We start from the raw sequence: 14,739 nt of genomic DNA on the forward strand, positions 1-14,739 counted from the left end.
GTTATGATTTTTGACCCAGGGGTGCCCTTTTTAAACGTTGTTTTGATAATATTATTCTCCTACCTGTTTGTCCACAGCGCATATCCCTGGAAGAAATAGGATAGCGGAGATCTTGTGGGGAATGACTGAACCTCCCTGGCAGAGCTGGTGGAGGAATGTTGCACATTGCCTTTCGGCACTTTGACCAGAGCTGGCACAATCAGTCCCTCATTTTTATGTAAGGACACCTACCCTTATCCTAGTTCACAAAAGGAGATAAGTGATCCATTGAAGCAAAACCAAAATCTGGAGTACTCTCAGGGATACGACCCGGAGCGTCTGAGAAAACACCCAGTTTGTATTCCGATGTATTAGATTGGGTATGTGAAAAGAGACCAGAATACAAATCTCCACATCCCATCCACTTAGTGAGCTCACAGCTGACCAGGAAGATAATTTAATAATCTTAATACGCTAAAACGAAAAAAAAAAAATCTTCCAGGCAAAAACTCATAGCGGCACAATATATCTCAGACAGTCTCATCTGAAACTCCATGCTTCTCACTTAAAATTTCTCAAAAGATAGATGGCTTCTGTTGTATCCCTTGATGGCTTACAAAAAGGCTTGCTCCAAAGGAGAAGCAGGTTTCTGAATTTAGGACACCTTCTATAGTATGACTTGCTGGCAGCTTTCTCCTTACATTTAACAGTTCTACTTCCACAGTTCTGGGTTGGTTTTGTTATTTTTAAAAATTGTTACGGCATTTTATTTTTACTCATTTCACTGTTCTTTGCTTTCAACGGCCGATCGATGGCAGCACAGCTGTAGGCTCTTTTAAACAGAATGGTTCACTTCACATACTTATCAACTTCATCCTGATCCAGATTGCTCTGACTAAGCTTAGAGGAGGAAGCATGAACACTGCCCCTGGCCTACAGTGCAGCTTCACGGGGGAAAGCTACCTCGGTTCTCATTTTTGTCCTCTCATATTCTCTAACTTATTGATGGAGTGATCTGTGCATTCCTCTTGCCAATTGCCTGGAGAAGAATGCTCTGAAGAAAGGAACAATTTCTACCTGCATTTAATATCTTGTTCAAGCCTTAAAGTAAATCTTAGCTTCCTGTTGCCATGCTGTCACACAATCAGTCTCTGCAGTGTTTAGTTCTGGGCAAAGTGTCCTCAAGGAGCAGCCAAGAGCTAAATTCAGTGGATGATGATACACCCAATACAACTGAGCTTTCAAAGTGCCAAGCACATGTATTTTATTATGGTCACAATGGCTGCAGCAGAACCAAGGGGATTATCTGCACCTGAGATAAAAAATTCAGTCTGAGACAGACTTGGTGTAGAATCTCAGGATGAAGACTTAAAGACTTACCCCAGTCTTAGGCAGAATAGTAAGTTGCTTTCTCTTGGGATAATAAAAGCCTATTAAAAAAGCAACGCTCTCTGCTACATCCTTTGTGGGTGCACTGATTCATGCTGGAGGCATATATGGGTCTGGAGATCCCTGTTCTTGAACAAGCCAGTTCTAGGGTGTAGCTCTGTGAGGAGGTCCTGGAGAGGAAGATGAAAATTTTTCTCTGTGCCTCAAATCTGGGCAGCCTCTATTAGTATCGCCAGACCTGTGAAAGAGAGATTATACTTTGAATGCAACCTGAGGTTTGTTTCTCAGTTAAATAGCTTCAGAGCATAAGAGGCTGGAAAGAATCGCTGAATTATTTAAAATTAAGCATATTTCAGGCCAATTAATTTGAAACTGTACCAATCTCCAGGAACTTGATAAAGCCCCAGACTAAAGCATTCTGGTCTTCAGGAGATCAAATTGCTTGTGTCATAAGTCTTCAGGAGATCAAATTGCTTGTGTCGTAGGAACAGCTGAGACAAAGATGGTTAGACACGTTAATTGTCTTTAATACCTGGATGTCACAGTTGGGTACTTGATTTTTCTCACAACAGAGGAGGTTGGTCCTGTCCCTGTGCTGTGCTTCTTGAAAAGCTGAATGTCTAGATCAAACATGTCTATACTGCAACTTTTATGTACGTGGAGGAGAAATATTGCAAAAAAAAAAAAGAGGAGAAGAGTTACTGATGGCTGGGGAAAGAGGGGGAAAATCCCCTCTTTCACAAAGTCAGACTGATTTTTGTTTTCACTCTTTCTTAGTGAACTGGACTACCATGATGCTGCAAGTGTCAATGATAGATGCCAAAAGATATGTGACCAATGGGACAGCCTGGGAACACTGACTCAGAAAAGGAGAGAAGCGCTGGAGGTAAATCATTTAACAATGATCAGCCTCTCAGCTGAGGCAGGCCATGGGGGGAATGAACCATTTGTTTCAGATCTGGAAAGAAACTCAGAATCCAAACAGCAATGAACCCTTTCCTCAGATCTCCATTTCATTTTGGTGTGGCTTCATCTGCAAACAGATTGAATTGCTCATGGCAGGCTTGGCAGTATGCAGCTGCCAAGGACAGTTCTAAAGCAGCAACAAATGGCATGCAGTTTGTAGCACCACTCTTTGGGAATTTGATGTCCAGCAAAGATAACAAAAGCCATTAGGCACTTACCTTTTCTTACTTGGTGGAGCTTAATTGGATGAGGTACAGGATAATAATGACCAGCACTGGGTTAATTTTTGTGGTAGTGAGTATTGCAGAGCACTGAAATGCTTTCCAAAAACTTGTTCCTTAAGAAAAAAGGAAGTCACACACATGTATGCCGAAGTGGAAAACGTATGTCCAACTCTTCCTTTTTATACTTATAAGAAATTACTAAAGCACGATTAGCAGATTTTAATTGATTTGCAGATAGATCACAATAACAAAAATATTTAAAATGTTAGTAATGATAAAGTAATTTCACCTGTTATCCCTCAAAGTTTTTTTTTAACACGTTGTACATGAGGAGATCTTTACTGCAGTTATTCCTATTGCCTTGAGTGAGAATCCTTTAAAATAGGTGGTGAAATCAGTCATTGATACAATCAATTTCTTTTGAAAAGATCAGGCCTGACTTTGTGCATGGGTGAGTATGTGTGTGAAGTTGAGTCTTGCACCGTTAACAAAGAAATGTACCTTTCCCAACCTGTACAGAGAACAGAGAAATTGCTTGAAACAATTGATCAGCTTCACCTGGAGTTTGCCAAAAGAGCTGCTCCTTTCAACAACTGGATGGAAGGTGCTATGGAAGACCTACAGGACATGTTTATTGTTCATAGCATAGAGGAAATTCAGGTAAATGGCTGTCTATTTTTTGGCTTACAGTCACAGGGAAAACGAGAAAAGAAACTTTTCCTTCTTGGAGAGTAGGACATGCGTAAGAAAAAAACCCAAACATATCTGTCATTTTCTTTGTGATATGCAATGGCTGCTCTGTTATATATAGGGTTCTGTATTGGTATGAAAGCATATCTGAGAGATCATGGAAGGGCTGATGGCCCTGATAAAGTCAATAAGGGCTGTTTCACAAATGTATCTACATGTATTATTTCCTGTATCTACAGACACATGTACACAAGTTTATTTGAGAGGCTGAGACAGGAGCTGTGCTTATTTACAGCAGATCTTCCAGATACTGGAAGAAACATTAATGTTTTCATGCATTCTCTCTCTGTTTCTCATTTTAGAGTTTAATCTCTGCACATGATCAATTTAAAGCTACTTTGCCAGAGGCAGATGGTGAAAGACAGGCCATACTGTCAATCCAGAATGAAGTTGAAAAAGTTATTCAGAGTTACAACATGAGAATAAGCGCAACCAATCCTTACAGCACTGTTACTGTGGAAGAAATTCGTAGCAAGTGGGAAAAGGTAATGTATGCTACGTATGTAAAGGACATTGTAACATTATATTCTACTTCCTGAATGTTCTCATTATTCCTAGAACTTCAGAGTAAACCTGTAGATTATTCCTGATCATCAGATGCCAGAATGAACTTTCTGCAGTGTCTTATGCTGTCCCTTACGTTTGCTAGGCTTGCTTCACAACGGTGCTTGCTCCTATCACTCAGTATTACCTATGTCCTCTTTGACTTTTTGGCAGGCGAATAGAAGCATGTGTTTGGGCTAGGGCAGAACTGGTGGCTGGCCAGCAGATGGGGCAGGAGGTGCCATCAAAAGAACAGAAAATTATTATACTCTTTTTCTAAGAATAAACAGTAGTTCATGTGTCTCTTCTAGCCAGCTGCTACTTTTCATATATGATGTGAAACATTACCATCTTTGGGACCATTATTACGTTGTCTGTTTAGGTTGAAATTTGCAATTACCTTAAAAAATTACTGGGGTGAGATTAAAGAGAAGGTCCTAGAGCAATCACACAAACTTTATTTCATTAGGAACCAAGACAGATAATATGCTGAAGGTAAATAATTGTGTAGAATGTATGAATTTACCACATCCATAATCTTACACAGGCAAGAACACAGCCTCAGTGGCTTATAAAAACCAAGCAGTAAGAACAAAATTCAGAACCTCTCAGGGCAATCCAAAAGCATAAGCGTAAAAAAGCATTTGCAGTGTATTAGAGACTTTCAGTTTTGCATGATGGACAGGATGTGTCTCGTCTTATCCTATTGTAATGAATGTGCTCGAATACAGTGTACTGCACTGATGATTCTCAAAACGGTTACTGAGAAATTGAAAAATCACCAGTGTTTCATAAAAAACCCCACAGCAACTGCTTTAACAGCAGTTCAAGTTAAATAATTGTCTTGAACTTGAAGCCAGAGATGAGAATTTATGTCTCCATCTCAGTTTCTCTGGTCAGGCCTCCCAAGACCCATGTCAGTGATTTCTTATGTTAGCATAGAATCGGTGAATATAATAGTGATCGTGTTTCTGGCTTGTCCTTCTGATATCAACTTTAAGTCCAATAAGGAAAACGAGTAAATGTAGATATACTTGTTCCATTTCTTTTTAAGCTATTCAGTTGTGCCTGCTCACATGTAGTGCTTTCCCACTGTAACAGGTGAAGCAGCTGGTGCCTCAGAGGGATCAATCCTTGCAGGAGGAACTAGCCCGCCAGCACGCCAACGAGCGTCTGCGTCGCCAGTTTGCTGCTCAGGCCAATGTCATTGGGCCATGGATCCAGACCAAGATGGAGGTGAGTGCCAGACCCTCACACAGAAACTGATGAACAAGTGGCTTATAATTTTCAGTATCTGCTTTATATACAGGGCAACATCAGTCTTCATAGTAGTTCACCAGCTGTTTGATCCTGAAGTATTTAACACCTCTTTAGGTGATTTTTAAAACTATGGAGGCTTGTACAAGTAGTACCTTGAAGGTGAGCAGGAAGCTCATTCAAGGTAGCTTTGAAAAGTCGGTCACTGAACAATTACTGTTTACCTTCTGCTTTCAGTAAAGGAGAGATAACAGGATCACTAGGGTCTAATACTCATTCCAGAAATAAATATGCCACATTTCTTTTGAAACATGTTTTCTACAGAAAAATTCCTCATCTCCGTTGTGTGAAGGTTTAATTACTAGTGCTTCTAATTATGAAAATATTACATATTTATGTGAACATTGGTCAAATTAGCAGATCTGAAATTTAAATTGTGTGGGGCTGGGGTGTGTCTTTGTTTCTTTTGACAGGAAATTGCCCGTAGCTCTATTGAAATGACAGGGCCTTTGGAGGACCAGATGAATCAGCTGAAGCAATATGAGCACAATATCATTAATTATAAACACAACATTGACAAACTGGAAGGAGATCATCAGCTTATACAAGAAGCCCTGGTGTTTGACAACAAGCATACCAACTATACTATGGAGGTAGCCTTTTACTCCCTTTTATACCTGTTAGTTTATTCTGCCCTCTTTTGCCGTGTAACTATCTTCTCCAATCTCAAGAGACCAGAACAGAGAATGGAACTTGGCAGACCTTGTGATAAACTCATAAGACTTGTTTTATTTTCACTTTATTTTTAGTGAAGAAACCAGTTCCATATTTTTCTGAAGACCATTTTTATTTTTATAGATTCTTCGTCCTAATATAGCGTTGGTGGTATGGAAAACATTTTCACATAAATATTTAGAGCCAATTTTTTGGTTACTGTACTTTCTGTATTTGATTCTTTAATAAATCAGTATTTTCTCTCTCACAGCACATCCGTGTTGGATGGGAGCTCCTACTTACCACCATTGCTCGAACTATCAATGAGGTTGAGACTCAGATCCTCACAAGAGATGCCAAGGGTATCACACAGGAACAAATGAATGACTTCAGAGCATCATTCAATCACTTTGACAGGGTACAGTACTCCTGCTTTTTCTCAACTAGCAATATTTATTGTTCCCTAAAGCCAGTTCCTTTTCATTCCAAATGTAAGCCTTTAAAAAAAAAAGAAAATGCAGTAGCAATGGGCTCTTTTTAGAACAGCCAAAATGACCAGTTAACAGAAAATTTAAAGCCTTACAAAATCATAGCATTGTACAGATATTTTAAAGATTAATTTTTACTCTTTAAATGTCATGCAAAATTATAGTTCTGCTAACATGGTTGAGTATTTGTTCAAGTAACAGGCAGAACTAGATAAATCTGTTGTGTTTTGAAAAATAACACGTCCCTTTATTTTAAGGCAGTGCAGCATGTTCTATGTACTTGCCAGCAGCCTGCAGCTCATTAAATTTAGCTGTAATCTGGATTACAGGTTTTTTTTTTCTTTGAATCACAACTTGTCCCCCTAGAAATAGATTTGTAAGGAATATAGTTGAGGTACTGATAAATAAAGGAGTTTCCTTGACAGCTTTCTGGCTATATGGGGGGGCTAAGAGGCTGTTATTTTCCGTTAGCTAATCATGGATGAATACAAAAGTAGGAATGAAAACACTATTGTGAAGAAACTTGACTCACTCCTTCTGTGAGTTAGGCAATATTCATGGATAGAGAGTTAAAAACATAGCTATAAATAGGTGCAATAACAAAATACATGCAGACAGGGATCTGAGATTCCCAGTTGGAAAACAATCTGTATATGATTTAGCTCTGTTGCCTCTGTGCTCAGATGAACCCACCTTGAAAACCAAGTTCACAGTTCAAACACAGGAAAATATTATCATAATGCAGCACTAGGCTGTTGTTTTTTTCCCAGAATAGTTTTGTATAGTTAGAAGGTACTGCCTAATCCCTGACTTTTATTCTGTTATCGCATGAGCTGGCTCCTTCAAATAATTTCAGGCTGGAGAAAAATGCTGACGTCCTGCACTACTCAAAACGTTTACACATTCCTAGACTTATACTTGATGTGTATTGGATGCTGACAGTCATAGTTGGCTAAATATTTTTAGAATATCCTTAATTATTCATAAAGAAAAGCAGAATTGCCAAACTTCTGTTTTCTGAAAAATTACACAAGCACAGAAAAGGTTAGCTACACAGAAACTGGGAAGAGATTTTGTGGAAAATCTTGACGTGATTCTAGTGCAGCATAATTCCTTTTTGTATTTTCTAAGGAAGTAGAAGATAACACCACAGTTTCTTGGGGTGGAAGGAAGTAGCATACTAAATGGCTTTCCCAATGCACCAGAGCAGATAACTGAGCAATTAGAGCTATTAAAAGCAGACAGAGTACCAGGCCTGGATAAATTACATGCCAGTATTTGAGAGACCCTGTTAAGGGAAACCAGGAACTTTGCACAAAGGTTTGACAGCTCCCTGAAGATAAGGAAGCAAGGTGACTGAGTCCTACTATATCTTACACCAGATGGCCATTTCTGGCCTCCCTGTATTTTTGTGGTTTGTAGAGGAGTTCACTGCCACGCTCGTGGCAAGGCTCTTTCAGTGGCTGAGGGGATATTATGGGCATCCCTTGGTGCCTTAGGAGGTCTTGAAAGGGAGGAGCTAAATCCTACACCAACCAGCCCTGTCTTTATGGATCTTTAGGTTTTGCAGATACAGTAAAATTTTGAGATACCAAAGGAGTACAGTAGACCAAGGCCTTAGGAGAGGTTGCGCTGCCTGGAATAGGGTGCTTGTGTCACACGCCTGCAGGCAGGTTGGAGGTGGGCTGTCATCGTAAAGTGCGGGACAGAAGTGCTTCCCAGCTCCTAGATCCTTGCCTATCCCTGGCTGTCTCCCTTACTCAGGCTGCAGTGAGTCATGGCTTCAGGCAGTGTCCCATCTGCCCTTCCTTCTCTGGCACAAAGCCTGAGTTGCCGGGTCAGAAGCAGAAGGAGATAGAGGCTTCATCAGTTTCCGTGGCCTCAACAACCTGGACTGCAAGTTGAGCCATGGGCCTTCCCTTCCCTCATGACAGGTATAATGCAGAGGCCTTAAAAAAAGAGGCCCGGAAGGATCACAGTAAGGGAAGGACCATTTTGCATATCCCACCTTAGTACATTCCTTCCCTAAGTATCAGAATTTGGTCTAGGAGGACTTTTGTGCAACAGTTATGTTTTTAGTAGCATAATGAAAGTTAAAGAAGGAAGAAGGTAAGATCTAAAACCATTCAGCCATCAAGCCAAGCTTTCTGCAAGGGACAGATAGTAGAAACACTAATAAAAGGAAAGATTATGCTCATTAAATTATACTGTAATTTAATGGGCAAATGTAACTGAATTTACACAGGCTAGAAGGAGACACTGAACAAACGTTTGAGAGAGGCAGGCTTGTTTTTAGTTTTCATATCCTTCCTATGACCTTGCACACTTGAATATTTAGTGTCGTTGAATAAAGGAAACCCAGGGTGTTTCAGAGTTACTTCAGAGTACATGAAGTAACTGAAGACTCTTAGCTTGGAATTTATATAGAGAAGGCAGTAAAGGGTTCTTTTATGGTCTTGATTACCTTAAATAGAAATAAAGATGAAGCTGGGTCATCTGAACATAAGTACTAACATGAAAAATACTGGCTTCTCCATGTCAGACAGAATTAGCAGTATCTGTAATAATTTTGTTGCGCTTAACAGCATTTAAAAAAATACATTTAAAAAATACACTGAAAGAGTTGGACTGTGAATAGCCAGAAAAGATTGCAAGAATTAAAACTATCCCTGATGAGTAGGCTTTAAATACGTAATCATTTATGCATGCTATAGCTCTAACTTCTGTGGCATTTCTCTAATTTAAGGCATAGCTTAATGTTTGACTCCTAGTGTGTGCTGAGGATGTCAGCAAAGTACTAATATGCAGAGTAGCTCCCTTCTTGCTTTTAAAGAATGTATTTTGGTATATGTAAACTTAACAACTTTTTATAAAGTGCTTCTAGAAACAACTTCCTTTGCTTATAAATCTGAGGAAGGAACCTCTACCTTCCTCCTCAGGAAGAATATAAAAAAAATTTTAAAACTTACAGTTCATAACACATTATGGAGTTTATATCTGCAGTCGTTAATCCTTCAAAGACTTCTAAAAATTGGTTGAATAGTTTTGAAGGTCTTCTACATCCTGAATTTTTGAAAGAAAAAACTATTCAGTATTTTACTAGGAGCTTTTTTGTGGGGTCTGCATGCCCCTGATTCTCAAACTGCAGTGAGCAGGTGGGCACTGTTTGTATAAGAATTACAAGTTTAGGAAGAGTCATGTTTCTTTCAGTGCATCCACAAGCAGAGATGTGCTAGCACAGAAAACTTTACAAGTCATCCTTTTTAAAGGCAAGTGTTAAAGGAGATTTCTCCCTTGGGGCAAGGGGGCAGCCCTTGGGACTCCTATGTTTCCAACATAACCTGGAGGTTGTTCCTGAGGATGCTGTTGCTTACCCACTTCTCCTTGTCCAAGGCTGTGCCTGAAGGACAGTCTACTTGTAGGTATAAATATAAATCTTTAGCAATGCTGGTATATCTCCTTCCTTAATGGGACTGCACAGAGGAAAAAAAAAAAGAAAGCGGGACACAATATCTGAATCACAGAAGCAGTTCAGAAGTGTTGGGAATGGTGCCTAGCTGAGTATGGTATGCAGACAAACTGGGACACCGACACAGATGTGTTGTCAGGCGCTGGTTTGGAAGTCTTTTTTTATGCAGGGATTCCTTTTTCAGATTCAGTATATTTAGTACATTCTAAATAAGATGGCAAAGTTTGTGATGATACATCTGCAGCTGCTCTGCATGTAGTAGCTTAATGGCTGTTAACATATTCTACTATTGATTTTTGTGCAAACTACAGATTTTAAGCAGGAGCTCTGCATGCAGAACAATAGCATCATGCCACCTTCTATTTTACTAACAGAAAAATAACATCTTTCTGTTAAAGGAACCACATGATCAGGCTTGTGCATGTCAATTAGTATTCAGGAAACTGAAAGATATGTTTAAGAACAGATTATTTTGATTCAGAGGCTCACTTGTTTTATAAGACTGCATATACATCATCAAAGGGAAGGAAAAGATTTCTGGGGCCCGATAATGAAACGCAGAGGATTTCAGTGTTTTACCTTGTAGTGGTGGGAAAAGGTGAACAGGGCAAAGTTATTTATATGCTTTAAAAATCTAATTTCAGTGCTTAACATTGGTCTGCAAACAATAAAAGTAAATACAAAGAACCATTTCCCAATGAGAAAGCCCTTGCATGGGCTTGATCTAGGCATTAATGGCCAAATACCATTGACCCCATGAAACTCTGATATACTGAAAAGGAAAAAATTATATACTGAAAAGGCAAAAATGTAGGATGCAGATCAAAAAGCGTAAGAAAAATTCGTCATAAGAATGAGAGAATGGGCTATAGCAAGTGGCACAACTACTTGGACCCCACTTAAACCAGAGGAGGATTGCGAGCTCCAGCACAACCATTGTGCATCTCTTCTGAAGAAAATAGTTTATTGGTCAATGTGATGGCCTCTCTCGTGCCCTTCTGCCCCTTCGCTGCCACCTGTGCCAGGTTATGGAGCTCGTCAACATACTGACCGTCCACCCCCCTGGTGTGGTTGAGGAGCTAATAGTCCTCTACCAGGTGCTGGTTGAGGAGGCAGAGGGCAGGATTTGGCTCTTAGCACCCATTTTTATATCATTTTGTTTGCAGTCACACAGTACTATCTTCAGATGCAGGAAGAAGGTAAAACGAGCTGACTTGGCTTGTGGTGTGACCTTCCAGAGCCTGCCTCCAGAATGGTTGTGAGAGTTTCAGGCCAGCCTAGATTAACATTTTCAGAATGATAAAATAAACCATTTTGAATGCTTTATACCTGGAATTATCCTATAAAATGGACATATTAAAGGAAAAACACTTCACTGTGTTTACAGCTTTTTACCCAGATGCAGCTCCAGATTTGTAGCTTTGCTTTCTCTCTCATCACTGACTTCCTACTGTTAATTTTCATCTCTCCTTTAAGGAGCTGGTGAGGGTTGATGCAGAGGGACTCAATATAATAACAGCATGATATGTCAAAAATGCATGGCATTATGAACTTAATAAAACACCATTTTATCATATTATTATGTTGCATATACCCAGTGCATTTGTTAACCCCGCTATAACTTTAGTTATGCATAACTATATAGAAATTCTAAAATGTAAATTATTCATCTAGCAGGCGAATATGTAGCAGACAGAAAACCTTGGATCTCCTCCAAACAAACTGTCAGTCTGTAAAATCAATAAGGGTAATAATTTTTCACCTTAGAACCTCAGCCTGAAGTACACCTCCGATAGGACATGGTTTTTATGAACAGGAAAACAAACATGAACCAGTCTGGTTTTAAGACATCAGCACGAATTTCTTGACCTGCAAAAACCGAAAAAAATACTGGTTCAAACAATGATGTGGTTTGATGTGATGTTACTAGGAGCCATTTAACCTGGACTTCAGTGGGGCTTCTTAAAAATCTGCTTTCAAAGCACAACTTTGCTGTATAGATAATTAAAGAAGACAGATAAGTTATGTCAGTTATAAATTTATTTTGGGTCTAGACAAGAAAATCAATTGTTTTGCACTTCTACTTTATTTTGAGATATGCATGTTCAGTTGTTAATTAACATCAGATTGAGAGTGAAGTAACAGTAATTGAGTAGGGGAAAGAATGTTTTCCCAGGTTCTGTGACCTTTTTTACTGCATCTCACACTGTATGATAATAGAAAATGAAGGAAGCAAATGGCAGTTCAGTAAAATAAAACCTGCATTACCAGAAAAAAACCCCAAACATTAAAACAGCAGCTTTAGAGGAGGCACAGTTTTAACTCTTATTTGAAGTAAAGACCCTCTTCCACTAAGAAAAAACCTAGAGCACAAAACTGCAAAAGTTGTACACTTTTTAGGTAATTCATTGCAATATGCTGACATTGGAACTTCTGTAAAACATAGTTATTAATACAAAAGAAGAGTGTTCTGTACTAACCAACTAACCCCATCTGTGATTCTTCTTTCTTTCCTTTCACGTTCGCAAATGCATGACCTGTGCTGGGATGCTAGGATGAATCTGGCAACCTACAATCTGACGAATTTAAAGCCTGCCTCATCAGTCTAGGACAGGTTGGAAATGACCTGCAGGTAGAGGAAACTGCTACTGTTCTGTTTTCAGATAGTCCAATACAATAAAAGTCAAAGAGATTGTGGGTTTAAGCCCCCGTGCATTGGTCATAATGTTTTGAAAAGATCCTGCTTCTGGGGAGACAACTGGATTAGATGGACTGTCAGCATCACGTGGAGCCATATTTTTCTACACATTTTTGAAAGATTTTTCAGGTTACTTCTTTTACTTGGTCTGAGACATTTTATCTGGACTCTGCTAGATAACTATGGGGAGATCCTATGCTTCTTGCCCTCAGACTTTTGCTAATCTTCCTTTCCTGGGACTCAATACAAGCTCTCTACTGCTGCCTCCTGGTTTAGCGTGACACAGTTCTCTCCAAACCGCTACATCATATCACAACACAAAGGAAACATTCTTTACCTTCTTACTATTGTGCCATTTAATGTTTACTCAGCTTTGAGTCGGGAATGCCAGATATGTTATTGCCTGGAAAATGAGCCAACCTTCTTTTATAGAAGGTCTTCAGCTGACCTCCTTCTAAGTCTTGCAGGTCTCCTCCTTTAAGCCAGTGTGCACATCACTGCTGTGGGCCAGATCTTGATTGCCCGCAGTCAAAAGGAAAATCACGAGTACTTATTTCCCATATGTCAGCCGACACCTACCTTAACCTTGGACTACTTGAAATAGTGATACACTATTTTCAGACTGTTTTTAACAATATTTAATCACCAGAGCATCCTATGCAGAATCTTTCAAAGACATTTCATATCAGGGAGGCAGCCTGAGCATCTCCTGAGTTTGACTAGTTTAGTAACAAACTTTTCTCCTTGCCCTTCTCTTTGTCTTCTCTGGTTGTGTTCTCTGTCTTGTTCACCTCCTTTTCTCCCTTCTCTCTCCCCTGACCTTTCCTGATGTTACTTTTTGTGGTGAAATGTCTGTGTGTAATGTTAGTTACTTCTTCCTCCTTTAAAACTGATGATGATTCTGGTGACCTGCTTGGACAATATCAATGAATGCTGTTCATACACTGGATATAATATGCCAATGGTCTAAACTCGTCATCTCTTTGGAAATTGCCTTGGATTCTTCAAACCTTCCCTTCTATATTCCTTATGTTGTTTTGGTCAATAGAGGAAGAATGGATTGATGGACCACGATGATTTCAGAGCTTGCTTAATTTCAATGGGTTATGATTTGGTATGAATTTCAAGAAACAGATTCTGCTTACAGCTTGTAACATTAACTACAGCAACACTAAAACTTATTTAAATTGATGGAATACTAATAATTTATATATACTAATAATACAATTTATTTATTATTTTTTCCTGTTTCTTTGCTTTTTCTCTATTTTCAAACGGTTAAAAAGGAAGTTAAAAGTAAAACTAGACACTTGAAAACACATTTTATTGCTCTTTGAATTAAGGAAACTTTAAAAGTTGGAATTGATAGGGGTTTTTTTCTCCTTTTTCATCTACATGAGGAAGAATGTATTTGATGCTGTTTAATTCTCATAAACTAGCTTTGGGGGGTTTATTTTATTTCCTTCACTTATTTATTCTAAAAATTTCCCCCCAGATTCATCCTTTTTAGTGGAAAAAAAGGTTAGCCTTAGTTGAATTGTCCTATATATGGCATGAAATTTTCAGAATTGTTAGTTCAATGGCTCCGCAAGTTGGGCTATTGTTTCATCTCCCTGTGGAGTGCCTAAATTACAGTGGTTTCAGGGTGTGGGGGGAATTAAGCATTAAGTTAAAACAAGTTAAACAGGCATTGAGGGAAGAGGGAGAGGGGAGAGGTTGCAGAAAGTTGTTGGAAGGTACATGCTATGTATTTAGGACAAGTAAGATATTCTTCAAAAGCTCAGAGTCTTTTTTATGAAAAAGGCATGGGCATTTAAGATCACAGATTTTGTTGACTCTTGACATTTATGTTCCTTAGTCAGGAAGATGTTTTAAAGACTTTGTAACCACTGGTCCTTACTGGTTCATGAGAGACAGAGGCTGCTGGTGACTGATGTTACAGTGACTATGTGTTTTGTTTTGGATTCTGTGAAAGGGTGAAGCTGAGTTTGCCCGAATCATGTCTCTGGTTGACCCCAATGGGCAAGGAACCGTCACTTTCCAGTCCTTCATTGACTTCATGACCAGAGAAACGGCAGACACAGACACGGCTGAGCAAGTGATAGCTTCCTTCAGAATCCTGGCTTCAGATAAGGTCAGTTGTCGTGCTGCTGGCTGTAAGGATTCAGTCGTTCTTCTGTTTAGTCCTTCTTTGCTGAAAGTCTTACATAAGCCTTTTAGTAACAGTTTAGCTTAATTATCAGTTTGTAAGACTTCAGGGAA

The 14,739-nt window shown here is 39.2% G+C and overlaps 1 protein-coding gene across 5 annotated transcripts in view; it reads left to right on the plus strand.

Annotated features, from left to right (window-relative positions):
* LOC104276522 (alpha-actinin-2) overlaps positions 1–14,739 on the plus strand; it is a 70,449-nt gene that overhangs the window by 54,025 nt on the left and 1,685 nt on the right. For 2 of the 5 annotated variants that reach the window (XM_009872881.1, XM_009872882.1), the window contains exons 13-20: positions 2,146–2,254; positions 3,078–3,218; positions 3,611–3,793; positions 4,953–5,087; positions 5,582–5,761; positions 6,094–6,240; positions 13,526–13,591; positions 14,453–14,611. In XM_009872881.1, the coding sequence (XP_009871183.1) occupies positions 2,146–2,254; positions 3,078–3,218; positions 3,611–3,793; positions 4,953–5,087; positions 5,582–5,761; positions 6,094–6,240; positions 13,526–13,591; positions 14,453–14,611 (1,120 nt within the window). Of the gene's footprint in view, positions 1–2,145; positions 2,255–3,077; positions 3,219–3,610; positions 3,794–4,952; positions 5,088–5,581; positions 5,762–6,093; positions 6,241–12,333; positions 12,412–13,525; positions 13,592–14,452; positions 14,612–14,739 lie in introns of all 5 variants that reach the window. The other 3 variants (XM_009872883.1, XM_009872884.1, XM_009872880.1) reach the window with 2 other exon arrangements.

This window comes from Apaloderma vittatum, unplaced genomic scaffold (genome assembly GCF_000703405.1).
Source record: "Apaloderma vittatum isolate BGI_N311 unplaced genomic scaffold, ASM70340v1 scaffold77, whole genome shotgun sequence".
NCBI classification, from domain to species: Eukaryota; Metazoa; Chordata; class Aves; order Trogoniformes; family Trogonidae; genus Apaloderma; species Apaloderma vittatum.